General features: G+C 41.2%; 1 protein-coding gene and 1 long non-coding RNA gene across 2 annotated transcripts; one reads left to right on the top strand and one right to left on the bottom strand.

Annotated features, from left to right (window-relative positions):
- Positions 1-603: 603 nt before the first annotated feature.
- On the bottom strand, positions 604-5,071 carry LOC140794431 (cellulose synthase-like protein E6). The gene is made up of 8 exons (XM_073146455.1): positions 4,659-5,071; positions 3,417-3,741; positions 3,140-3,280; positions 2,463-2,594; positions 2,132-2,344; positions 1,755-1,976; positions 1,292-1,639; positions 604-1,207 (listed from the first exon to the last, which is right to left on the bottom strand). The coding sequence occupies exons 1-8, from the start codon at positions 4,952-4,954 to the stop codon at positions 665-667; spliced, it is 2,220 nt and encodes a 739-aa protein (XP_073002556.1). The 5' UTR covers positions 4,955-5,071; the 3' UTR covers positions 604-664.
- Positions 5,072-6,145: 1,074 nt separating this feature from the next.
- On the top strand, positions 6,146-6,590 carry LOC140794308 (uncharacterized). Its single transcript, XR_012110114.1, has 3 exons — positions 6,146-6,176; positions 6,267-6,499; positions 6,576-6,590. It is a non-coding gene; the product is annotated as an uncharacterized lncRNA (long non-coding RNA).
- The last annotated feature ends 20,738 nt before the right edge of the window (positions 6,591-27,328 follow it).

Below are 27,328 nucleotides of genomic sequence, written 5' to 3' on the forward strand. Positions count from 1 at the left end.
TCTAACATGACATCTTTGCTCCCAAAGGGTTCAATGGTCTGTTAGCTTTATGATGGTGAGATGGAGTCACTTCACTGCCTCTTTTTGGGTGTTCCTTCAACAACGAATCATTTAGCCTCAATCTAAGATTATTGATCTTGGTGAAGATTCATTGGCGGCTCCTTTAGAAGTACATTGAAAGGATTTTCTTGCGCGAAGACAAAATATCTACTAGCCCTTCAAATCTCTTTATGAGATTTGCCGGTTATGGATGGGTTACTTTATTCCATTTTCTTTTATCTCCTTTGAGGACTTCTCCCTTCTCTCTCCCTCACTCTAGCTCCTTCTGTAAATTGCTCTTTGCTAATATTTTAACTGGGCCGTGCCTACTTTTCTCAAACAAAAAGAAAACAAAGCACGATGAATATTTCACCTCTTACATATGAAGAATGGCTCAAAAGTTATATGAATCAAAGATACAATACTTCCAAAATATTCCTTGTGAATTGTGATTCCAGCAAATTATATACTCGTGCTACTTACAATCTCAGATATTATTTTCTAAATTTCAAATTTTATTGATTAAAAAACATCTGGGAAACAATCAGCAAGTAACTCTTGAAGTATTCATGAAACCTTCTTTTGTTTCTCTATTGAATTTCTCATCAACTAGTTATTAGGTCTTCTACATGGGGATTATATAAGCTAGCATTGCTAAACCGAGTGAAGTAAATGTTAGAGACATTGGAACACAACCACCATCAGTTCGGAAGAACATTGCTTGGTAGATAGGCATGTTTATAAGAGTAATACTTCCACAGATGATAAGTTGCACCAGCATTGAGCTCATCTCTCCAGCTTCATCCAAAACCAACCTCTTGACCCCCCCTAAGAGGCAAAGAAGGTTGAGCATCGCAAGTGTATATAGGATAGTAAACATCGAAGGCGACGATGATCCGAACTCGATGATCTCTTGCTCATACCGGTTCAAGACCTCTTCATCAGCCACCTTAGCAGTGATGACGAATGCCGATTTGCTCACGCCGACCAGCTTTAGTAGGGTGTCGATGAATGCGAAAGGGTAAGAAGCTAATCTCTTGTACAACCAAATCCTCGTCTCATTCCACCATCCTTTCACTGTCTCTCCAACCATTAATGCCTCCCACAAACTATATATAGATGTTGCAGCCATAACATATGCAAAAGGCGCAAACCAAATGTCCGAAACCTGTACATTAGTTGATCATCATGTTAATTCTAAAACTAATTCCATGGATCAAGAAAAGACAAGGGAAAATGTAACCATTATTACGTTGGGGAACAAGGAGATGCCATGGAGGAGGGCAACAGACGGGATGATGACGTAGTAGAGTATTGGAAAGGCGCAAGGTGCCCATAGACAGTACATGCTGTAACCAATTTGAAGGCCTAGTTTTATTCTCTTGTAGCCATATATGAAGGGGCAATACTTGGACAAGAAAATCTGGAAGTCTCCTTCAGACCATCTCTTCTGCTGCACTAATGTCTGAGCTAAGGTCAGAGGGGCAACTCCTAAGAAGCCACTCCTTGGAGGATTGAAATAGATGGACTTCCACCCCCTACATTGGATTGACAAGCCAGTGATCACATCCTCTACTGGGCATCCGTACTTCAAACCCATCTGCAAATTGTTCACACAAGGGTTAATTTTTTTTTTTTTTTCTTTCTTTTTCTTCTAGTTGTTTGAGAGTAATTCGTCATTGATAGAAAGAGTTAAGAGGGAGTAGAGGAAGAACCTCTTTGCCCCATTCAGTGTTGTCCTCATAAGTGCAGGATATGAGAGTCTTAGCTTTCTCTTCCAGAGTTGATGTATTTACTTGGAAGTTCCTCTTTGTTACTCTAAATTTTACCTTACGATCTGGATCAAATTTCTTTCCACATAGACTTTCTCTTCTGTGGTAACAACCAGAGCCCACATAGAGAGGGCCCCCATGTCCATCCAAACCATGGAAATCTACCTACATAACCAGATAACGTAAAAGGGATGAATTTGTGATGACACGCCTTTGATAGAGTATAAATTTGATGGGAGTATAAATTAACCAAGACAAGATTGTGTACTAACACTTTGTAAGTTATCACATGCATAGATCTAGATGATTTTAGTGCCTACCTCGAACGCAATTCTCATGCGATTACCATAAATGTCATTCTTGGTGATGTTATCGAAGTGCTGAGGAAGTTGAACGTAGGCGAACTCATGGCCCTTCTCTTCATCCATGAAGAAACACAATGCATCCTTAGTGGTCTCACAGTTGTTGGAGTACATATCACAGTCTACGTTGAGAATGACTCCACCATTGCTTATCTCTGATGAAGCTCTCAGCTGTGCATTTCGAGAAAGAATGGTCGTCAAATATAAAATTAATTTGTGGTCATCTAATTAAATCACATGAGATGCATTTAAAATAAATATCAGGAGACGAGTGAGAGAGAGCACGTACCAGAGAATTCATGGCTCCAGCTTTAAAGTTATGGTGGTGATGAGGTCTCTTTTCTCGAGCCATGTAAACAAGAGTAGGTAATACGAATCCTTCGTCGTCTATTGCATTTTTATCTCTGCCATCAATTAGAATCTAGAGAAAAATTTTAATCAGAGGAAAAGCAAAGTATATGTAGTCGGATATTTTTCATTTTGCTCCCTGTTAGTCATTACTATCTTTTTGTTATTTGGGTTAAAGTTGTTTACCTAATTGCTGCTGAAAATATTTAAGATATCATAATCGGCACAATATATTTTTAAGTAGTCTACAGCTGTGTAGAATATCCTACTAGGCAAATGTTACACAATATCATATAATTTTTTTTTTTGCAAGAAAGAAAATTGGCTATGCATATTTTATAATATAAGTTTTGAAAAGAAAAAGGGTATTTTAGTCATTTATGTATATTTGTTAAATTTCATAGTTATTTGTTAGGAAAATTATATGAATATTCTATGAAAAAATAACTATAGTTACAATTTTACAGAAGTCAACATAATTGGAGTTCAGTTTTAAATATGATCGATTAGATTTAATGGACAAAATAATATTTTTAAAAGAGCTCAATTATTTCCATGGCAACTTGGAAGAAAATAATGGTAATTATGATATTTGAAAAAAAATATATAAATATTTACTTGGAGAATCGCGTGGTGATCTCGCGGAGTCGTTGCAATGTTCCATTCTGAGAAGGCTTTATGTTGCTTGCGGATGTTGTGGGGAACACTGCCACGTTCCACTGCACCATTTATTTTGTTCTCCATCTCCTTGTACAAGCTCTTCAATAAGTCCAGTTGCAAACAAGTTAATTAGTGATCAACTAAGACGAAAAACGCTCTAATGTTAGTTAATTGGGACTAACTCTAGTATTAAGGCAATAAAAGAGGTATGGGAGATGAGAATCTTGGTGGCTACCTTTGTTGCTAACCATTCAACACCCTCAAGTCCATCTTGTGGGCCTATAGACTCTAGTAATTTGAAATAAGCTGCTGGGGATCTAGGCTCTACTTTGAACTTCTTGCAAAAAGGTAACCAGATTTTCGCAAACGTAGATGCCTCTAAGAGGGCATAGAAGGTGAGCTCGGATCCGCCGTCGTCGGAGAGGTAGACGCTTAACTTCTCCGTCGGATAGTCGTAGGCCATCACCGATAGCACCGTGTTGATAACCATGATCGGCGGCTCTACTGTCGGGTCCGCTGTGCATACAAATACATCGACTCCAGGCAAATTATCCTTGTATCTGCACATCAAATGTAACATTTTATGTTCATACTAAAGTCACGAAAAAAAGTTGCCTCTCATACTTTGTTAGATAATTAAGCTTTTAATTTGCAATCTCTAGTTAATATTTCTAATTCCAATAATGTGAGAGATTTGGAAAGCTCGCAACGAGCTGGTTCATAGAGGGATTGAGTGTTCACCCAGCTTAGTACTTGGAAGGTGAAACGCAAGTCTTGTTGTAAGGCCTGAGGAGGGTGGCTAAGTCACTTCGGGATGGAAAGGTTTGGATTTTTAGTGATTCCCTAAAAGTGGTCAAGACAGTTAATGGGTGGGCTGATCAAGTGGACTGGTCCATTGATCCCTTAGTGCTCTAGTGCAAAAGGTGGATTTATGTTTGCCCTAATGTTAAGAGTCTTTTTCAGGGGCCGAATTAATAATAAGGCGGCTCATAGATTGGCTAGTCTAGCTGCTAAAGAATGTAACTCTATAGCTTGGACTGATCTACCGACAAAGCTGGATGTAACAACAACAACAACAAAAAGAAGAAGAAGAAGAAGGCTCTACTTCTCTGGGTTTCGTTATAAATCTATAATCTGAAATTATTAATTAGCTTGCCTCTAATTTTTCTTCTTTCAAGATTTACCTAAATTTGGACACATCCACGAACAAACAATACCCACCCCGGGGAAAAGAAAAAGTTTACAAATGACTTGTCAAAAAGTTTCAACTAGAAAAGGATTAGTATTCTAAATCACTACTTAAGCGTGCGAAGGAGTTTACATTGACTAGTCTCCTCCTTAAATGATTCATGAAAAGGACAGTGAGAGATATGTTGCTTTCCTCCCCAATAGTCAATCTTATCTCCAAACCTTGCAATTAACAACACCACTACTATGCAGATTCCTGGAGAGAGAGAGAGTGATGCTTGTAGTTTACCTCTTAGAGAGCCTTTCTTTGTAGGTGTGACGATAGACTGGATTCCAGCGCACGGATTGCGTGAGAAGCCAATAGAGACCAAACCAAATCTCAGCTGCAAAGAGCCCAATCCAAAGAGCCCACATCATCATCTTCTTCTTCTCCTCCTCCCCATCCTTAATTGGGATGTGGGTTGCTCTGTACACCCAAATCATACAAATCCCAGTAAAAACAGAGCAAGTATAGAGCTTGTACCATTTCCTCCCCTTTGCAACCTTGGTTTCAAATAGAGCTCCCTCTTCTTCTCCTCCTCCCATCTCCCTCTCTCTCGATAGAACTCTCCCCAGTACTCTCTCCCGAACTCTCTCCCAGATATCTTATGTGGAGTATGTAAAGGTAGATAATAGATATGTATTGGTTATTGGTGTTCACAGGCAGACAGACATCTATGCATATTTATATTACATTGCAGTAAGAAAAAGACAAATGATGAGCTGGTGACAAGAAGCATTCAACCAGACAAATTCTGGCGGCCGTAGCTGCATGAGTTTCCTGCAGTCGGATTACATACATGCTTACGTGCTGAGGTTTTGAACAAACTAGGCCATAAATTCATTCACCCGAACAGTTTAATTCTTAAAAGAGACATTAATAGTTACCTCACTGTCTCGACAAAAATTTAGCATTTCCCGCTACAATTAAAGCAACAAACTTTATTAGCAATTAATTTGGCATATAAAAATATTTACCCAATCCACCACCGCAGTTAAGCCCTTATATTACTGCAGTACTAATCACATCAAGTCGATATAAAGTACAGTCGCATTATTATTTCTAAAAGTTTAAGGTTTTAAAATAATTGATAAGTTAACGAAGTATCAAAACATATATCTTAAATTTGAATCCTATCGTCAAAATAAAAAAATTTATCCATTTAAATGAAGTCTACTTCTTAAGCCTACAAAAATGTCTCAACTCCAAAGTATAAGAGAGTAATAAATATAAAATAAAATAATTTTTTTAATTATTTAAGTTTTTAGAGTAATTGATAAGTTAAAATGGTATTCATGGATTAAAATAAAGTTCACTTCTTAGACCTATGAAAATATTAAAATAAATTATTATTTTAGTTTTTTTTTATTAGTTGCCGAGTTAATAATTATTACTTTTAGTTTTATTATAAGACTAACTAATTTAGTGTTTTTCCTATCCAACCCATGAAATTGCATGTATCGAAAATGTTTCCATTTAGGTATTTAATATAGGGGTAGACTATTTGAGGCTATTTGGTTAAATAAATTTTAGAAGCATATTTTGGTCGAATATCTTCCAAACAATAGGGAGCAAGCCATCTTACGCATCTCAGCTTTAGCTGGGTCTAGAGCTATTAGTTCTTGGATTATATTGGCATGCACGGTGGACGATTTGGATGTATCAACAAATGATCCAATTAGCCTAAAGCTCGCGTAGGTAATCGCTCCCATCATCCTTGAGTCATGGCTGCCAAAGAATAATTGGAACATAGAATCATATATGCAGGTAGATAGTGAAACTAGAACGCAAGTCATAGTTTTGTTTCTTACTGAACTCTACTGTTGGTCAATAAATTTGATGAAGACTTTTGCGCAGCAATTATTTGTTTGGTTGCACAGTAATGGAAATGCGCTACGTCCAAAGTAATCTTCAAATTGCTTGGAAGGTCAAGAAGCAGGATGGATTCCCTAATCCTTCTTTTTGTCAGCGGATACATCACGGTCTTCAGTGACTTCGACAGCATGGACATTCATCTTGGAGTGTGGAACAAATCCTTCTTCACCTTCCTTCTCAGGAAGGACTCGGCCAACTTTCTCTTATGACTTCTGGTCGATCAGCCTTCTTAATTGTAACTTCAAAATCATTATCAAAGTTCTCACCAGCAGGCTCTTGTCAGTGATGCAGAACCTGGTGCTAGACTGTCAATCATCCACCTTCATCGAAGGGCAGATCTATCATGGACAACTTCTCCCTTGCACACGAACTATTTTGCGTGGGTGCGCAGGAGTGGCAAATAGGTCATCCTGATCAAGCTGGATCTTGTTTTTTAAGTCTTTCAACTGCATAAGGTGAGACACTCTCCTAACCACTTGCAAGCCAAGCACTTTTCACCAAGGTGTAGTCAATGGATACCCTTCAAATTTCTTCAACCTTGGTGGTGACCTTTGCCAAGATGACCCCATCTCTCCTTTCCTCTTCATCCTGGTCTCTAATATCGTTGTCAGGCTCCTCTGCGCTAATCACGAGGGCCTGATAAGAGGATTTCGCCCTTCCCAGGATTGCTTCACCTGATCCTTTAATTCGTCGATGATAATTTTTTTTTCTCTCTAAGGCAAATATTGCATTTATCTCCAACCTCAAAATCATCGCCGGCCTCTTACAGTTGGTGTCAAGCCCCCGCATTAACCTATGTAACTCTTGCCTCTCCCTTTCTCAAAATGATAATGTTATTATTTTGGCTGAGATCTTCAGATGCGAGGCGACCCGATTCCCAATCAAGTATCTGAGTCTATCACTGAAACCCAACCCCTTTCAACCCATGATTGGCTACCCATACTTGACATATGTGAAAGAAGGGTGGCAGTTTAGAAGGCCCGAATTCATTCAATATGGGTAGGTAACTTTGATAAGTCGGTCCTCTCTTGCATACCAATTTACTTCCTTAGTATAATAATATGTATTTTATTATGCTTATTATGCTATATAATATCATGCCACTTATATACATGTACAACTATAAATAGGTGACGTTTACGTCTCGACAATATCCAACATCTCCCTAGCCAGGATTATGAGTGGATATATTATTGATACGATCTCCCCTTAGGCTAAGGTTCGATCTCTTCCTATTCTCTGAAATAAGATCCCGAAAGATGCCACCATCGGATTGACTTGAAATTTGGATATTGTAGCCCCAGAAAAAAGCTTTCCAACAAATCAAGTTTCAAGCGAATCGAATATAGGGATCTCGAGATATCGTCCGATTAGTGGACGAATGTCAGGGTAGTCTATTTATGATTCGTGGATGGAGGCACGAGATCCTAGGATGATGGTGATTAGAGGTGGACTGGCATTTGCGGGGTGGCACCGGTGAAAAGTGGTGATGCTTGATAGAAGGGTTAGGGCAAGTGTTGGATTGATTGGAAAAAGGGGAAGGAGAGGGCCGCCCTTAAGGGTCTAGGGTCGAGGGAGATTAGAAGCGGCGTCGCCGGGGATTGAGAGAACGAGAGCGAAGAAAACGAAGGAGGCAAGGCAAAACTCAATTCTTCAATAATCTTTTGGTTGCCATCCACATCCCTTTTAGAGGCTAACCAAACAACTCAAAATTAACCCTAAACAATACAATTTCGTCGACCGCATTTGAACGCACCGAGTTTGCTCTTCTCTGGATTTGCGAACACGATGCAAGCTTTCGAACGCGCGATCGAACGCGCCTGTTTCCCACTTCTCTGAATTTGCGAACGCGATGCAGGCGTTCACAGTGCATTCGAACGGGGTGTTCGAACGCACAATGCACACTCTCACAACCCGTTCACAATCACGTTCACAACCGCGTTCGAACTCACTCTACCCGCGTTCGAACGTGACTTATAGAAAACTAATTTTCTTGGAAATTAAATATTAAAATAAGAAATAAAGATATTCTTAAAGTGAATCCATGCTCGAGGTGATGTCGGTGAAGTTCGAATCATAACAATTATTAATACTTATATATTATGACACACATTTGAGGTCTTAGTCTGTCGATTACAGATAATCAAACAACCATTTCATTAAGCGATAGGCAATTTATTATCGATTAACGAGAGTCAAATCTTTTAGGATATTAAAGTTAGAAAATGATGAGTAGGATAATGTAGACCTAGCGGTAGCTAATGATATAGGGTGAGAGCACCCATGAGTGACGGGTCATTCTACATGGTGGTACGATGATGTGGAGCTAAGGGCTCAAATGGTAGTATCGATGTGCGATACTGAGCTATATGATCGGCTTACGTTTGAGGTTTTTAGTTTGAAGTGATGGATAATTAGTCATACTATTCACCGAGTGATGGGCAGGCGAGTTACCGCGGAGATCTACCCTCCCTTATGGGTATTATGTCAGGTGTGAGTGTTGTAGCCTACGAGCATGACTCTGTATGATCTTGTGTTGAAGGCTTGATAGTCTAAAATGAAGTATATATATCCTATTGTATATTGTTGACATGGCCTATGGGCAAAGCTCGATGTGAGCTTGAGTTTGAGGACATAATAGTTTAGTGTTATAATCCAACCATGGGAGTCGAATCAGTTCGGTTGAGTCGAGTTGAGCCAGCATAAGTTTGTTAGTTAGCTTTATCTTATTATCTTAAATTTTAACTAAATCATACAATCTGTATGTGGATCTGATCCGCTAGAATTTTTACTCCTATAAATAGGAGTGGTCATGTGTTGATTAGAATGAATCGTACAATGAAGATTAAGTTAAGTTATTTCATTATCTCGTCTTTATCTTTTACCATAGCCATTAAATCATCCTTATCTTTTTAGGAGTAGATCATAGTCGTAAATCCCAGCCATTTTCCTCCACCAGCAGCCACCCTACCTTCTGGCCAGCCACCACCACCCTTGGTAATCCACCACACTCTAATGACCACCGCAACGTCGAATATTTACTATTTTGCCCTATTTGACATTGCTATATTATTTTATTAATATGTTATTATCTAGACATTGAATTCTCATGAACCACCTACAAACAACCATGATTGGCTCCCACGGGCCGATTGCAAGACCGTGGTGGCCACTGTAGCCACCGACAACCACTAGATGGTCGAACCCGATGGCCATGCTCGTGGTGATATTACTTGAGCGAAGCCATGTCGGGGTGACTTCAGTAGACCTTACCACCTCCAAGGCTCCAAGGCAGTGGGACTATGGCCACCAACTCCAGCCGCCGAAGGACATGCCAACAAGGAGCCATAGCTGTCGCTATAGCCACCCAAGCCTGAGCTCGATATTTGCTTCCACCGCCGCTCCGCCGCCGCAAGGACCACTTGGAGGTTGACTGTCGATGGCACATAACCTTCCACAGCCATCGTCGGTGCCCATGCAACCCACAGCGATGCCCCTAGGCCAAAATCTAATTTTGGTCTTAGGGTTAGGACAATCCTATGAAAGAGATAAAATGCACGTATCTCAATGCATGCTACATTATTGTGATCCAACTCAACCACCTTTGGTGAACCAGTTTGGGACTTATGTGCATGATTCCAAGCCCAAGGATGACTGGTGGATGACCCGATGGACCCACTTCAGCTAATTGAATCATATCTACATGTAGACCCATGGGCCTACGAGCATGATGTAAATCGAAAGATCTAGCTTGTGTGTAGATCAGTCTAGATCTTGTTTATAATATTATTGTGAAAATTTATATGAAAGTAGCCTTGGAAGTTAGAGCTCAAATGGATCTAGTTTCACGAGAATTAAACGTCTGGATGGAAAGATAAAATAGTGGAGCAAGGTCAAATAGGGCAAAACGATAAATATTTGATGTTGTGGTGGTTGTTGGAGGGTAGCGGATGGCCAAGGATGGTGGTGGACGGTCGTAAAATAGGGTGGCTACTGCTGGAGGAAGAAGACTAGGGTTTGAAAGATTAGAATATTTCTAAGGCTACAACATACTCCTAGAAATATAAAGACAATCTAACGGTTACAAAAGATAAATACGAGATAATGAATAACTTAACTGATACAACTAAAGCTGGATCAAGTTCTATCGAGAGAAATAAATTTGCTTGGGAAATAGGAATTTTTGCTGGAGGCATTCGAATACTAGAGACCGCATTCAAACGCTAGGCACCGTGTTCGAATGCATCATTCGAACGTATGCATGCGTTCATAAAAATAGAGAACGGGATTTGTGCATTCGAACGGCCTTGAGTCCATTTGAATGCACCCGTTCAAACGCATGCACGTGTTTGCAAAGATAGTGAACAGGATCTGCGCGGTCAAACATGCTGCGATGAGAATGATTGATTTTTAGGGACTTATTTTTGTTGTTTGGGTCAAAAGGGTAGCCTCTAAGTATTGTGGAACGCACCCTAGTTGAGTTATGTTATGAATGAATCTTCTTTCTCCCTATCTCCCTTCCTCTCTCTTCTTCTTGCCCTAACTTCACATTGACCCCTAGCCAACATTGGTTAGATCCTTCTCCTCGTCTGTTGCTGCCCTACTTCCTTTAGGAGCAACCCCTTGTTTCCCCTCATCCGATCTCTTCTCTAATCGCAAGTATCCCTATCTCTATATTCATCCATCTTTTATTCTTTCATCATCATCAAAGAACTTCCTTCAATCCAAATACCCAATCTAACTCTCTCCTTAGTCTAGTTCATAATAGTGGTATTAGAGCCATCAATTCTTGGACAATGATTAACATAAGATCGAGAGTGAAGCGTGGGATGATGGATGCTAACTTGAACCCAGACCCAAGCACACCGACAACCGCGGGTGGCAATAGCGATGCTAGTACTAGCGCCACGCCGAGTGCGCCTCTTTCCACGCCGCTCGATCCTAATGTTGTAGCGTTTATTCAGCAAATGATGGACCAACAACAAAGGATGATGGACCATAACCAATGAATATAAGAAGCCCTTATGCAATCCCTATGCGAGGAGATTCGTATGATATTGTGCGGAGGGCAAACACCGGAGGAACCCGCCGCAACTACACAAGTGGCCAACCAAACTCTACTAACGATGAGAGTTTTTCTAGGGCAGACAGACGCGTTACTACCCAACCCTCCTAGCCAAGGATACTATACCCAGCCCCACCGAGAGTGAACCACGGCGTGGATTGTCGATGAAACTATCACCACCAAGGCTAGGGTGAACCGGGAGCAACGTGGCCATATGATGATGAATATGTGGCTGCTCGCAAGGAAGAGGAAAGGAAACATTGTATTCCGGAGATTCACATCCTCCATCCGCCAGCAATGAGGATGGATCCCCTAATAGACAATGGATGTGATTATGGCCTCCGCGGGCGATCTGATCCACTCGGCTAGAATTTCCAAAGTTTAATTGAGATAATCTTATTGATTGGATCTTTCATGCCGAATAGTACTTTTCATGTCATGGCATGTCGGAATGGTACCTATTGCGAGCTTTCATTTGGAAGATGTGGCCTTACATTAGTACCAATCAATGTATGCCCATCAACAGTTCGACAATTGGATGGCATTTACCTTTGCATTAGTTCGATAGTTTGGAACTGTTGGATATAAAGATTATGGTGCTACACTCTCCAAATTTACAAAAAAAATTACTATAGCAGCATATCAAGAATATTTTGAGCGACTTAGCAATCGTTGCTTTCCAAGGTGGCCACAAGAAGCATTGAAGAGCACGTTTTGGCATGGCTATGTGAGGAGATAAAAGTTGATGTCTATTCCATGCAACTGTGAACTTCAATGGAGGCTTTTGAAATCACCACAAGGATGGAACATAAGTATATTGCTATAAAAGGGGCTATGAGGATGAATTGGACATTGAAAGACAGCTAATATATGCCACAAATGACGCTTATAATTGACGATTCCAGTTCCATGACAAAACCACCGACGCCCTCTTTTGGACAGTGGGGTATCCCAAGATCGACGAGCGGGTTCAGAGGAGGAGCTATGCAACCCAAGGGCCAATCGTCCCAAGCGCAGGTGGATGAAAAACGAGCCAAGAGCTTATGTTTTTTGTGCAACGAGCACTACACGCCGGGGCATCGATGCACCAAGGCTACGGGAAGTGTCATGTTGATTGACGATTATGACGAAGAGGCTGAGGGAGATGTCATAGACGAGGTAGTTAAAGAGGAGCTTGAAGAGATAGTGGAGGAGGATATGCAAGCGAGATCTCGATGCATGCATACTTTGGTATTAGCGCCCAAAGACCCCAGAGGTGGATGGGCTCATCCGAAAGCAGTGTGTACACATCCTCATTGACACGGGGAGCACGCATAAATTTTTACGAGAATAGTATAGAGTATAAGGCTCGAGGCTGAGCCCACTATCGGATTTGATGTGACCATCGGTGATGGCACTTGCCTTAGAGCTGACAATGTTTGTCAAGGAGTGGTGGTACGGGTGTAAGGACATAGCTTCACTTTGGACTTGTACCCGCTAGCACTTCAAGCAGCTAACATTGTGCTAGGCACCTAATGGCTATAGAGTCTCGGTCCCGTCACATTTGATTTTTCATAAATAAGACTCACATTTTGGAGAGATGAACATATGGTACAACTCGAGGGAGTTCGTATGCAAACGAGCCCCTTCTTATGTCCGTTGGTGGGAACTCCACGGATAGGCAAAGTTACCTACTTCTTTTAGCTAGTGGCCACAAAGAGTGAGATCGTCTCTGACTTAGCTACTAGTCTTGATTTGGATTGCTTATTAGCTGACTTTTCTAAACATTTTGAGGCTCTACGAGGGCTACCAATTGCCAGGAACGCTGATCACAGGGTCGAGATTGTACCGGAGGCCGAACTAGCAAATGTACGACCCTACTGATATCCACACATCCAGAAGGAAAAGATCTCGAGGCTAGTTGTGGAGATGTTGGAGTAGGGCATTATTCAACCAAGCCAAAGCTCCTATTCCTCACCGGTTCTATTAGTGAGAAAGAAGGATGGAAGCTGGCATTTCTGTGTAGATTACGACGCACTGAATGCTATAACTGTCAATGATAGATATCAGATACTAGTCATAGAGGAGTTACTAGACGAGCTGACGGGAGCATCATACTTCAGCAAGTTAGACCTTCGTGTAGGGTAGCACCAGATCTGAGTGTGTGCTGAGGATGTCCACAAAACGACGTTCTGAACTCATGATGGGCACTAAGTTTTGGTTGATGTCGTTTGGGTTGACGAATACATCGGTGACCTTCCAAGGGTTGATGAATGATATATTCCATCCACTCCTACGACGGTATGTGTTAGTATTCTTCTATGACATTTTGGTGTATAACAAGACTTGGGAGGAGCAAATGGTTCATCTACGATCCATGTTGGTTCTCTTGATGGACCACTCTCTCAAGGTGAAGCAGAGTAAATGCCTATGGGGTGAGCGACAAGTGGAGTACTTAGGGCATATCATTTCAGCGGAGGGAGTTGCGGTCGACTTGAGTAAGGTGGCGTGCATGCTTAGTTGGACACAACTGAGGACGGTATGGGAGCTACATGGTTTTCTTGGTTTAATAGGCTACTATCACAAATTTGTGGCCAACTATGGGAAGATAGCAGCATCACTAATAGTCTTGCTGAAGAAGGATGCCTTTGAATGGACTGATGCAGCAACAAAGACAATCGAGAAGCTAAAGATAGCAATGGTGATCACATCGGTATTGGCACTATCCGACTTCACCAACCAATTCGTGATCGAGTGCAACGCATCAGGAGCAAGCATAGGAGTTGTATTGATATAGATTGGGAGGCCCATTGCTTACCTTAGCAAAGCCTTGACCGGAGGTCACAGTAGCTATCCACCTATGAGCAAGAGATGCTCGCTATCTTGCACGTCATGATGAGGTGGAGACCATATTTGATTGGTAGGCGATTTGTGATCCAGACAGATCAGAGGAGCTTACCTTATTTTATGGGGTAGTGGATTCACACGCCTGCGCAGCAGAGGTGGGTCACCAAGCTATTAAGATATGACTACGAGCTATAGTACAAGGAGCGGAGAATAAGGCTACTGTCGCGCTTTCCCAACAACCGAACCAGCCAAATTGGTGGCCCTTTCCGTGCCTGTCTTTTCCTTCTTAGATGACATACAAGTCATAGGTGCTACTGATCCAAATATCTTGAGAATCTTGCAGGAGATGGAGGACGACCCTATGAGTCATCCTACAATTATGAGCAAAAGCAGATTGTTATTTGACCATGGGCACATTCGGATACCTGCGGACCTAGGCCTACGACGAAGAGTGATGGAACATTTTCCTTCCATCCCTAAGGCAGGACACGAGGGGATCCCTCGGACTCACATGAGACTACTACAAAGTTGTACGTGATCTAGAGTACGACGGGAGCTAAAGGCATTCGTATGCGCTTGCGAGGTATGCCAACGGGCAAAGACTGACTCACTAAGGCTAGTCGGACTACTCTAGTCATTGCTCATGTTGGAGAGGATTTAGGAGGACATCTCTGTGGGTTTTATTGAAGGCTTACCTTTTGTGAGGGGGTACTCAGTCATATTCGTTATCGTAGAAAAGCTAACAAAGTATGCTCACTTCTTAGCCCTAGTGCACCCATATTTAGCAAGGACGATGGTAGAGGTGTTCGTGCATGACATTGCCAAGCTTCACGGCATGCCGCGTTCGATTGTATCCGACCGAGATTGAGTCTTTATTAGTGACTTTTGAACTGAGTACTTCGCACTCTATGGTACTCGGTTGAACCTCAATTCATCCTATCACCCACAAATAGATGGCTAAACTGAGGTGGTGAACCGGGGCATAGAGCAGTATTTGTAGTGCTTTGTGGGTGAGAGACTAAAGAGATGGTTTGACTACTTACCGGGGGCGGAGTGGTCCTATAATACTACATTTCACAGCACCATCGAGACGACACCATTCAAGGTAGTGTATGGTAGATCACCACCTACCCTGAGGACCTACAACCCCGAGGCATCAACAGTGAAGGTGGAGACAGGGATAGAGTTGGCAAATCGAGATGAAGTTCTACGGAGGTTACAGGAACACATGATAGCGGACCAGAATAGTAGTAAACAAGTATATGACCGCGGCATCGGGAGTTGGAGTTTGAGATTAGGGACCTTGTATTCGTGCAAGTTCAACCATATCTACAAGTTACCTTACGCCCGGTATGCAATCCCAAGTTAGCACATCGGTATTTTGGACTGTTCCGCGTATTGGAGCGAGTAGGACTAGTAGTGTATAGATTAGAGTTGCCGGAGGGATCTCGGGTTCATCCTGTGTTTCATGTATCGCTACTACGGGCGAGAGTATGGGTGGATCAGGTAGTGAGCACATATATACCCGACCCAATGGAGGAGATACAGGCATACAAGCATGTTGGCGAGACAGAGGCAATGTTGAGAAGGGTGACTAGAAAATAGAGATATTAGTGGAGTGGCTTGGACGATATTCTGACGAGGCAAAGTGGTAGTCTGAGGAGAACATCATGGAATGCTTTTCGAATTTCTTACCTTGAGGTTAAGGTGACAAAAGCGTGGTGGATTGATACAACTAGAGCTGGATTGAGTTATATCGAAAGAAATAAATTTTCTTGGGAAAATAAGGCTTTTTGCTGGGGGACATTCGAACGTCAAGGACCGCATTCGAACGCACCATTCGAACACCTACACACATTCACAAAAATAGAGAATGGGATTTGTGCATTCAAACAGCCTCAGGCCCATCCGAACACGCCTATTCGTATGCCTAGATGCGTTCGCAAAGACAGTAAATGAGATTTGCGCATTTGAACAGCCTCAGGCGTGTTCAGGCATGCCATGGCAAGAATGCTTAGTTTTTAGGGATTTATTTTTATTGTTTGAATCAAAAGGAAAGTCTCTAAGGATTATGGAGTGCACCCTAGTTGAGTTATATTATGAATGAATCTTCTTTCTCTCTATCTCCTTTTCTCTCTCTTCTTCTTCTTGCCCTAACTTCTCATCGACTCCTAGCCAACATTAGTTAAATCCTTCTCCTCGTCTGTCACTGCCCTATTCCTCTAGGAGCAATGCCTTCTTTCCCCTCATCCAATCTCTTCTCTAATCGCAAATATCCCTATCTCTATATTCATCCATCTTTTATCCTTCCATCACCATCAAAGAACTTCCTTCAATCCAAATACCCAATCTAAATCTCTTTAGTTTGGTTTATAACATTAACTTAATCTTCATTCCAAGATTCCTTCTAATCAACACATGACCACTCCTATTTATAGGAGTAATAATATTAGTGGATTGGATCCACTTGCGGATTATCCGATTTATTTAAAATTTGAAAAAGTAAGATAAAGCTAACTAATATACTTAAGTTGATTCGACTCGACTCAACCGAACTAATTCGACTCCTGTGCTTGGATCATAACATTCAAATTGATGCATGTTATGTTATTAATTGCTAATGCATGTGCACATTAGATGAGCATGATAAGTATATAGTATTGATGCATTGATTTAATTATGATATGCATATTCATATTTATCTATTATGACATCCTTAATTGTACTACCCTCAGATTATAGTAGTGAATACTTACTAGGCTTTATGCTCACCATCTACTAGTGGAAATATTTTAAAATCAGTAAATAGTCTCGAGCTTATAGAAGATTTGGCAAAGACTAGTTTATAGTTTCTTGTTACTTATTTATTCATGTAAATTAAGCTAGACAGCCTATAGCCAATGCGTGGGCAATTACATCTATCTATGGTTATGTATTTTGGAGTTCGTTTTGGCCTATGGTATTATGGGCTTCTTTTTGTTTGTATTATTTATAGAAATGTAGGTTTCTCTTCTATTTATTATGTTGAAATCTTAACTTATATGTCATTTGGATTCCACCCCCATAAGGGTTACGTGTATTTGGTAGTAAGTGTCACATTTATGAAATTATATTGCCATTTCATATTATCATTTAGTTGCAAGAACGATAGTTCACTTGCCTAAAAATACTATTTTTTTCCTAGTGATGAAGAGAATACACTCTAAACTCGAATCACCCTGAGGATTGGCGCAGATCCAAAGACGTGTGCAATAAACTTCGAGTTATTACTATACTCACAATAATGACAATATAATAAAAGTGTGAAATGACTACAATAGGTTTGGCCAAGTGCAGCCCACATTTCACCTAACTCAATTCAGCAAACCTAGGTGTAGACTCTAGCTTGAACCTGCTTAGCCTAGGCCTGCTTGAGCTAACCTAGCCTAGACCACCTAGTCTCCGGCTCGATTAGCCCAACCTGATAAAGGGATTGGGTCAACCCCTTTATCTTGTCTTGATCGCACACCAACATTGACAACAAGAGGAAAAATGTCGTCAACCACTCGTCATTAGACGACCAAGAGGGTAAGGGAGGTTGTTGAGGAAGGTCACCGTTGTTTAATAGGGTCCGACAAGCTCTGATCCATAGTCAGCAAGGATGAAATAGTAGGGTGTGGAGGCTAAGAAGGCCTAGAATCTAGGAAAGAGGGGAGAAAGGTGAAACAAGGGGCTACGAAGATGTGAGTGAGATTGGAGGAGATGATAGGAGGTTGCCACAGTCCGAGGAGGATGACAATGGAGATCACGATGAGCTAATTGACACCAAACAGAGCACCCACAGTCAAGCTCACTGGGCATCGACTACTAAGGTCATTGGTCCGATCACCATTGATCAACCAAGCATTCCTTATTCCCATTAGGGATGAACGATTGAAACACTCATCCACTTAAAACACTCAAATTAAAGGGATGAAGGGGGCAAAGGGGCTCATCGAGGACTTTAACTATAGAGACGACTCCTAGGCCTCATCGGCACCTAATTATAGAGAGAGAGTGAAGATCTTGGTAGGGAGATGTCATGCGCGAGTATGAGATGTCGAGATAGGGAGAATATAAGAGCGAGATTGTGGGCATGGTGTGGCTCGAGGCCTACTACCCTCCAGCATGCCACATTGATGCACTGCACTAGTTGCATGCATAGGGAGGGGAGGTGGCCCTGCCTGCATAGTTGTATGAATGGAGTCACATCACCCGACTTGCTCACTCTAAGAAAAGAATTTTTATTTATTTATTTATTTTCTTTTTCCTAGGTGTTACAACTCTACACATCATAAATAAAATTTCATCCCAAAAAATTCTTACTTAACTACAGTAACAAACTCAAAAGGGTAGTACTCAATCCACAATTCACAATTCGTCTTCACTCTCCCACAAGACATCCTCTACAGCATGATATATCCAAAGCACCTTGACGAAGATAAGACTTTGACCCGTCTTCACTCTGTCAAGAATATAACATGCATCACCCTAAATAGGCAAGGGTCAATAAGGAGTATGTGGCATTCGAATCACAAGATCGAAGAGATACATAATTTATGCAAAAATCCCTTCAACCCAACTCCCAAGCTCAAAACAAATTCTAAATAAGCTCTGAAAGTTTGACCATCATTTCTATGACAAACAGTATACCCCCACCCTACTTTTTGCTGGGATCGAATACCTAACGAAAAACACAAAAGAATCCGTACCAATTTTTTTTTTTGAAGTGGTGTTAGAATTAAAATTTTATAGTTTTAAGTACAAAAATTGTGACTCTTACCATTCTTTTATAATTTAAGTACGAGATTGTAATTTGCACTCTATATTTTTACTATCTACAAATCGAGATGTATAATTTAGCGAATATGTGTAGAAAATACACTGCTATTAGATTTGCTAGTTAAACTTAATCAAACATCTGGGTTAAGTTAACTATATTTAAAAATTATAAATATACCCTCAACCAAGTTACAATAAGGATATTTTAGTTATTTTAAAAATAATGATATTTTAGTTATTTTAGAAATAAAATATTTTGACTTAATAAAATATTCTCATAATGTTAGTTCAAATCTAATCCATAGTATTTATTACACATATTCATTAAAATTATATGGCTCGATTTGTAAATTATAAAAATGTAGGGTGTAAATTATAATTTTATTAAAAAATAGGGTGTTATATATAAATTTCCCTTATTTTTTTTTTTTTATCGGCAAAGAAAACTAAAAATAAGCATAACTCACAAAAATTAAAACCAAGTGAATTTTTAGTGTAAATAACAAAATTCTTAAGATAAATACAGGCTCTTCTCTTTATTCTCCTCACTTTTCTATTTATTCTTATATTTCTTATATTTGTATGTGTTTTTATAAAGCACTAACGAGATCTGGGCATTATATAATAAAATACTAAATAATCAACATTATATATCTTATATAAAATGCTAAAAAAGTTAAGCATTTTTCTCTCAAACCCATTTGTATTATAATATATATATATAGTTAATTTTATAAACAAAATTCAAAAACCAAATATAATAAAGATAAAAAAAAAAACCGAGGACAACATCCAACTTGTCTTACCCCATCTAATTTTGAATATATACGAGAAAGAGCCTTAGACTCCTTTCTTCTTAGTTACAAATTGTACTCTACTGTAGGTTATTTTTATTTTCACCTTCTTAATATTTTTCACTATAATTTGACATCCTCAGACATTAAAGACAATAAAGAAGTCTTTCTGTTAGTCTACTTGTAGAATTTTTTTATTAAATTGATCACACATTTAACACATAATCTTATTAGAGAGCCTTCAATATATTTCCTTCCTTCTCTTTTTCCAAATTTAAATCTTAAATATGAACTTCACTTCCACGTTCAGGCTACAAAATTTTGGGGGACATTGCAACCTAAAAAGTTTATAAATGTTACCAACCGGCTTGATCTAATCCGAAACGGTTTTGGACTAGATTGAGGACGTGACTTTCGAAGAAAGCTGCAGATGATCTAGCTATTAGATCTTCTTGAATTTTGGATATATTGTCGCTTTGGAAAAGAGTTTTCCAACAATCCAAGATCACAGGATTGGGATAGCTAAATCTTAAGATATCGACCGAACAATGACTAAAGGTCAAATAAGCCCTAGCTTAATAGCCCTTCAATGGCTAGATAGGTGCTAGGTTAATTCCTTAGAGTGAAGGGGGAGAAGTTGTTGTAGAAGAGAAAGATTAGGAGTTAGAAGAAGATGACCAAAAACATAGGCGATGGAAGGAAGGAGGTAGGAGAGGGCATCAATAGCTAGAGCAAGAAGTGAAGAAGATAAAGGCACAATGCCGTTTTCAATTATCAGATAAACTCTAATTAGGGTTTCCTCCACATATTTATAAAGGCTCACCTTAGGGACCCATTAACTAAGTTAAAAAAATCCTAACAAACCAATCGCCCCGATGCATTCGAACACGCCCAATCGTGTTCAAATGCAGAATTACAATTATCTGTCATTGCGAACATGTGCAAGCGTTCAAACAATCGCGTTCGAACGGCCTGAGTCTGTTTGAACACACAATTTGCATTCTTTATTTTTGTGAACACGTGCAGGCGTTAGCATGGCCCGTTCGAATGCTGTCCCTGCATTCGAACACGCCCCAGCAAAAATTACTTTATTTTTTAAAATAAAAATCAACTAGATAAATAGGCTCATCCTAATAAACCCAATGTCGCTAGTGGAGCCAATATGGACCGAGTCGTATCACTCCACCACACTTCCGTTCACCTTGCCCTCAAGGTCGATAGCGATCCATGAAGTCAAATTCGGGCATCCAAGTCGCCTCATCCATTGTGCGTCCTCACCACTCCACCCAAATCTCAATCACCCAATCGCCTTGGACACGAGTGCATCGTCTGACTAGGATCCGAACTAAAATAGGAGTACTCGGTCCAGCTTTTGACTCGTCGAAATCAGCCCTTATTGGCTTGGGTGGAACAACTCCAATCAGCTCGGTAGGGGGAACTTGAGCCTTAAGGCTTGAGACATGAAAGTAAGTCTAGACGGTACACCACATGTCCAATCCTCTCAGTCACCTGGTATGGTCCATAAAACTTTGGAGCCAACTTTTGATTAGGAATGGGTCTAACCGACCTTTGCCGATATCATTGAAACTTGATGTGGACTCAATCCCCAATCAAGAAAGACCTCTCTTGGTGTCATTGGTCATAGACTTACTTCATTCAGTTCTGGGCAGCTGCTAGGTGCATCTTGAGTCTCCTCAATACCTCATCATGATATCGCAAAACCACATCCACCTCAGTCTGGTCGACTTGGGTTAATGGCAAGTATAAATGCACGGTCGAAGGTGGCTGACCATAGACGGCCTTGAATGGGGGTCATGCTAATGGCTGAGTGAAAGGTCGTGTTGTATGACCACTCAGCCCATGACAAATAAGATAGCCACTGTCGTGGTCGCTCGTTGACAAAGCACCGCAAGTATTACTCTAAGCAACGATTCAACACCTCGGATTGGTCGTTTGTTTGAGAGTAATAGGCTGAACTCATACAAAAGGTAGTCCCTTGGAGAGCAAAGAATTTCTGCCAAATTGACTCACAAATATAGGATCACGATATGAAACAATTGACTTTGGCATACTATGCATCTTGGCCACATCACGCACATAAACCTCTGCGATCTTCCTTGTCGTGTAGGGATGTGCCAAGGCTAAAAATATGCATACTTGCTGAGATGATCTATCACCACCATGATCATGGAATGTCCTCTAGCCTTGGGTAGATCGTCGATGAAATCCATGGCAACATTCTCCTAAACTTTCATTGGAATCGGAAGCGGTTGTCGCAAGCCAACATATTTTGTTGATTTCGTCTTCGTCTTTGACACATCTCGCAAGCCTTGATGTAGGCTTGTACATCCTTTTTTATTCCAGCCCATGTGCAACTCTAGCTCAACCGTTTATAGGTGCGCAACACCCCGTCATGTCCATCCATAGGGGTGTCATAGAAGCGGTGCATCAACTCCAAGCGCAAGTGGTGTTCAGCTAAAACAATTATCTTGCCTTTCTCCACCAAGAGTTCGTCCTTCACCACAACTTTTTGCATACAAATAGGATCTGCAGCAAGGTCATCTAACATCCTCATGGTGTCTAGATCTCTTTTATAGGCCTCCTGCAACTACTAGAAAAAAAGAAAAATTGATGCCGAAATTGCTGCCAGTTCGGTTGGATTCGGGCACCTTGATAAGGCGTCGGTGGTGCTTTTTTTGGTCTCCTTCTTGTACACCAACTCATAATCGTATCCAAGTAGCTTGGACACCCACCTTTGCTGGGTCGGTGTGTGTATGCGCTGCCTAAAAAAGTATGGCAAACTCCTTTGATCGGTGCGAATCATAAAGTGTTGCCCGATAAGATAGGGCCTCCACTTGGTGACAGCATGGATGATGGTGAGCATCTTGCTTTTATTAGTGGATAGCAGCTGTGAACATTCGGAAAAAGCCTTATTCATGTAAGCCATGGGTCTGCCCTCTTGGAAACAGCCCCAACGTCGACTCCGGATGCGTCGCACTCAATGGTGAATAGTTTGGTGAAATCGGCTAAAGCAAGGACCAAGGCTGAGATCATCGCCTTCTTCAAGGCTTCAAATGCTTCCTTAGATTTATTCGTCCATGTGAATGCACCCTTCTGCGGCAAGGCCGTGAGGGGGCCGCAACCTTGCTATAGTTCGCCATAAATTGACGATAGTAGCCGATTAAGCCGAGGAAGCCGCATAGCTCTTTGGTAGTCTTGGGCAGCAGCCATTCCACCATACTTTGGATCTTCTTAGGGTCAGCTTCCTTTCCATTTTAGATATGATTGGGCCCAGGTACTCAACCCTTTGCTGCCCTCATGAACACTTGGAGTCCTTGGCCTTCAATTTGTGTTAACATAATAAGCCAAGTACCGTCTGAAGATGTCACATGTGCTCCTCCCATGTACGGCTATATAGTAATATATCATCAAAGAATATCAGCACATATTGCCTCAAATAAGGTGTAAAGATATCATTCATTAAGCTCTAAAAGGTGGCAAGAGTATTGGTAAAACCAAAAGGCATGAGAAACTCGTAGTGCCCATCATGAGTTATAAACGCTGTCTTATGCACATCGAATGATTCTACTCTAATTTGATGGCACCCCGCCCTCAAATCCAGCTTTGAGAAATAACATGCACTGCCAATTCATCCAGCAACTCTTTGATCACTAGTATGGCGTATCGATCTTTGACGGTGATGGAGTTGAGAACTCGATAGTCCACACAAAATCGCCACGATCCGTCCTTCTTCCACACGAGCAAGACCGATGAAGAATAGGCGTTTCGACTTGGTCTTATCACCCGGCTGGACAACATCTCTTGGACCATCTTTGTTATAACCTCCTTTTGGATGAAGGGATAACAGTATCACCTCATATTTGCTGGACCTGCCCCAGGTATGATCTCGATGCGATAGTCTTGCGTTCTAGGTGGAGGCAATCCATGTGGCTGCTGAAATACATCTTCAAATTCCTATAAAATAGTATTTAAGTCAGTGGGTAAGTGCGTTGGATCGTCAATATCCTTGGCCCCTTCGATGAGTTGCATGAGGAACCTGCGGCACCCGAGTTTCGGCAACCCCTCTAGGGATTACAGTGCTCCCTTAGCTTCCTTGCTTGATGTGGCTACTAGCTAGATCGGCTGGCCTTCATGACTGAACTCCATTGCCATGATAGTGAAGTTGAAGGTGACCGATCCAAAATTCCGAAGCCATTGCACCCCAAGCACCAAGTCGGCTCTTCATAGAGCCAATCAATAAGATCAATTCAAAAAACATGGCCCTGAATTTGCAGCTAGACTCTACGGCATATGCCCTCCATTCTCAACATGGTGCCATCACCAATAACCACATCAAAGCTATTGGAAGACTCCGACTCCAATCCCAAACACCTCACTGTTAGACTCTAATACCACTTGATAGGATCTAGAACCAAAGATAGGCTATACTAAGATTCCTTCAAGATCTGAATTTATTACAGAAATTAATCCGTGCAATCATGGTAAAATATTCATCAGATATTCTCTAGTATTCCTAAAATTACGAAACTAATTGGGTTGGATCCATAACTTCCTGATCTACAACTTTTGTATTTACGTCCTTCGCAGATTCAAAATATAGAAGGGACGAAAATATGGAATAACGTAGGTGATGGTGGTGGTGACGGGTGAAGTGGATGTTAGGGTTATGGATCGGTATGGAGATAAGGGTGGACTGTGGAAGTGATTAAGGGAAGTAGATGAAAGGAATGAAGTGGTTGAGATCCCAAAGAAGAGGGGTGACTCGACAAACGAGGGAGGAGTCTAGAGAGAAGATAGAAGGCAAGACATCAAAAATCCAATAGCATAATAAAGTTGGTTGCCATCCACATATTTATAGAGGCTAACCAACAAGTCCTAAAATAATATGAAACTCTAATTCTAGAGGATTTTCGTTGATCGCGTTTGAACGCGCCCGATCGCGTTCGAACGCACTAAAAAAACCCCTTCTCTGGATTTGCGAACGCGACACAGGCGTTCGAACGTGGGCGTTCACAAGGCGTTCACAAGGGCATTCGAACGCGACTCTACCTGCGTTCGAACGCGACCTACAGGAATTTTATTTTAATGAAAATAAACACCTAATGCAATAAGAAAAAAATCCTAACTAAGTGTATCACTCACCATTTGAGAATCTATAAAATTATGGATGCTTCCTGAATCAATAAGAATTAGGACTTTATTCTTCTTGATCATACCCTTGACCCGAAGAGTTTTCAAAGTCGACTCACCGACGAAAGAGTGAAATGAGAGCTCAGCTTGGACATCAAGCGAGTTGTCCTCTTCGGTCTGGCCACCTTCCGCCTCTTGCTGTTCCTCGAGATCTTCAATGGGATCATCCTCAATCATCTCCTCCATGAGCATGATGGCAGTGGGCTGTTTGGAGCATTTGTGGCCCGGTGTGAAGCGTTACTCACAATAAAAGTATAGGCCCTTCAAGCGTCGATCTTCGATCTCCACTAGTGTGAGGCATTGTCCCACCATCTTTGGTTGTCCCCTAAGGTCAATGACTGTTGGTGGTGGGGTTGGTCGAACCCACCCCGAACATGCCACACCCGAGATTGGCAGTCTAAAGTTAGAACGCGGGTCGCTAGTGCTCCATATTGGACGGTGTGTTGCCTTCAACTCCCTTATCTTCTCTTCCATTATTTAAGTCGTTGAAAAGGCTTTCAACAAAGTAGTAGGATGAGTTGCCTTGACTTCCGCTTTGATATCACGACAAAGCCCGAAGACGAAAGTGCTTTTGAGAGCTGAGTCCGACCACTTTGTGGACTCAATTGATAATTCTTTCAAACTCCTCTTGGTAGGCTCTTACAGAGGTCTTTTGGGTTAGCTTCGTCAATGTTGCTTGGAAGTCTTCATAGTCGAGGGATCCAAAATGCACACAAAGCGCATCGGCAAACTCCTCCCAAGTAATGAAGGCGCACGGACAATGTGTTGCTTGAAACCATCTCACCGCTACGCCTTCAAGGTGGAATGAGGCCAAAAGCACCTTTTGGTGGTCAAGTGTCTCTTGATAGGTGAAGAATTGCTCTGCCTTATAGATCTAATCCAATGGGTCACTCCCACTGAATTTAGGAAAATCAACTCGAACGATGCAGGGTTTTAGCATTTATTCGCATCCGTTCTCGTGTCCTTGGTGAAGAGGCTCATGTTGCCGGACCCTTGGTTGATATGGGAAATCTTCCCACTCCTCCCAAGGTTCCTTCTCTAGGTATGGGGCCATAGGTGCCCTCGGGTGTAATGGTGGTAAATCGGTGCAACGCCCTTGTAGTTCATCATGTTGTCGCCATGGTGCCTCCAAGATTGGTCCTCACTGAATCCTATCTTGTAGTAAGTTATGATCCTCTTGTCTTTAATAAGGCTCACGAGGTGGAGGTCGACAATCTAGTGGGGTAGTAATCAGTGGTGGAGCCATCGAAGCAGCCACCCTTGCTGGATCTTCCTCAATGATTCTAGGTTGGATGCCACCTTAATAACTTCCCCACTATTAACTTGCTTAGGGGTACGCCTTTCGTTCATGTCCACAAGTGTTGCCTTGATCTCTCGTATGGTTTGTGCTATGGAAGCTATGGCCTGAGATAGATCGGCTAAACCCACCAAGTACTCCACGGGATCTCGCGAACGAGGTGGGGATGGCGACCTCGACAAATCCATGTGGTCCATCTCCAAGCCTTGGTCACTTATTTGCCTTGCTGCCTTCGATCTAGTGGTAGCCATGACAGTCTAAGGAACGTTGGCTCTAATACTAATTGTTACGAATCGGCTTAATCCAATCCGAAAAGGTTCCAGACCTAATTGAGGACGTGATTTTCGAAGGACACTTCAGATGATCTAGCTATTGGATCTTCCTAAATTTTGGATATATTGTCGCTCTTGAAAAGATCTTTCCAACGAATCCATGATCGTAGGGTTTAGATGGCTAAATCTTGAGATACCGGTCGAATAGTGGCCGAAGGTTAGATAAGCCCTAGCTTAATAGCCCTTTAATGGCTAGATAGGTGCTAGGTTAATTCCTTGGAGTAAAGGGGGAGAAGCTGTTATAGAAGAGGGGAATTAGGAGTTAGAGGAAGCCGACCAAAGAGTTGGGCGATGGAAGGAAGGACCAACAAAAATAATTTTATTTCTTTAAACAAAAATTAACTAGATAAATAGGCTCATCCTAATGAACCTAATGTCGCAAGTGGAGCCAATATAGATCAAGTCGTATCAAGGGAGTCCCATAAAAACTAGATATAGCTCAGGAGATGTCGACGCAATTAACCCTTTAATATATGCAATGAGATATTCTTAAATTGGTGCAATGATAGTTTTAGTATTTAAGCAAAAATTAGGTGAAGTTACAAACTTAAAAACTTAAAATGATTTCTACAAATCATATTCTACATTTTATTTATTTTGTGATTCACACATCATCTTTAAAATTTTGTAACCTAACTCCTTATTTTTTCCTATAATTCTTATTTAACACACTCGATTAACTTAGACAGTACTAGAAAAAAGAAAATTCAATTATAATA

Source organism: Typha latifolia, chromosome 8 (assembly GCF_019914945.1).
Source record: "Typha latifolia isolate L0001 chromosome 8, TyphaL0001v2, whole genome shotgun sequence".
NCBI lineage: Eukaryota > Viridiplantae > Streptophyta > Magnoliopsida > Poales > Typhaceae > Typha > Typha latifolia.

Bases quoted from the DNA above. Each gene is read 5' to 3' on its own strand.
- LOC140794431 (XM_073146455.1), bottom strand. From the start codon at position 4,954: ATGGGAGGAGGAGAAGAAGAGGGAGCTCTATTTGAAACCAAGGTTGCA. The intron at 2,595-3,139 runs GTAAATATTTAT...ATTTTTCTCTAG, and splicing joins ATCACCACGCGATTCTCCAA to ATTCTAATTGATGGCAGAGA. The intron at 1,208-1,291 runs GTAATAATGGTT...ACTAATGTACAG, and splicing joins GCATCTCCTTGTTCCCCAAC to GTTTCGGACATTTGGTTTGC.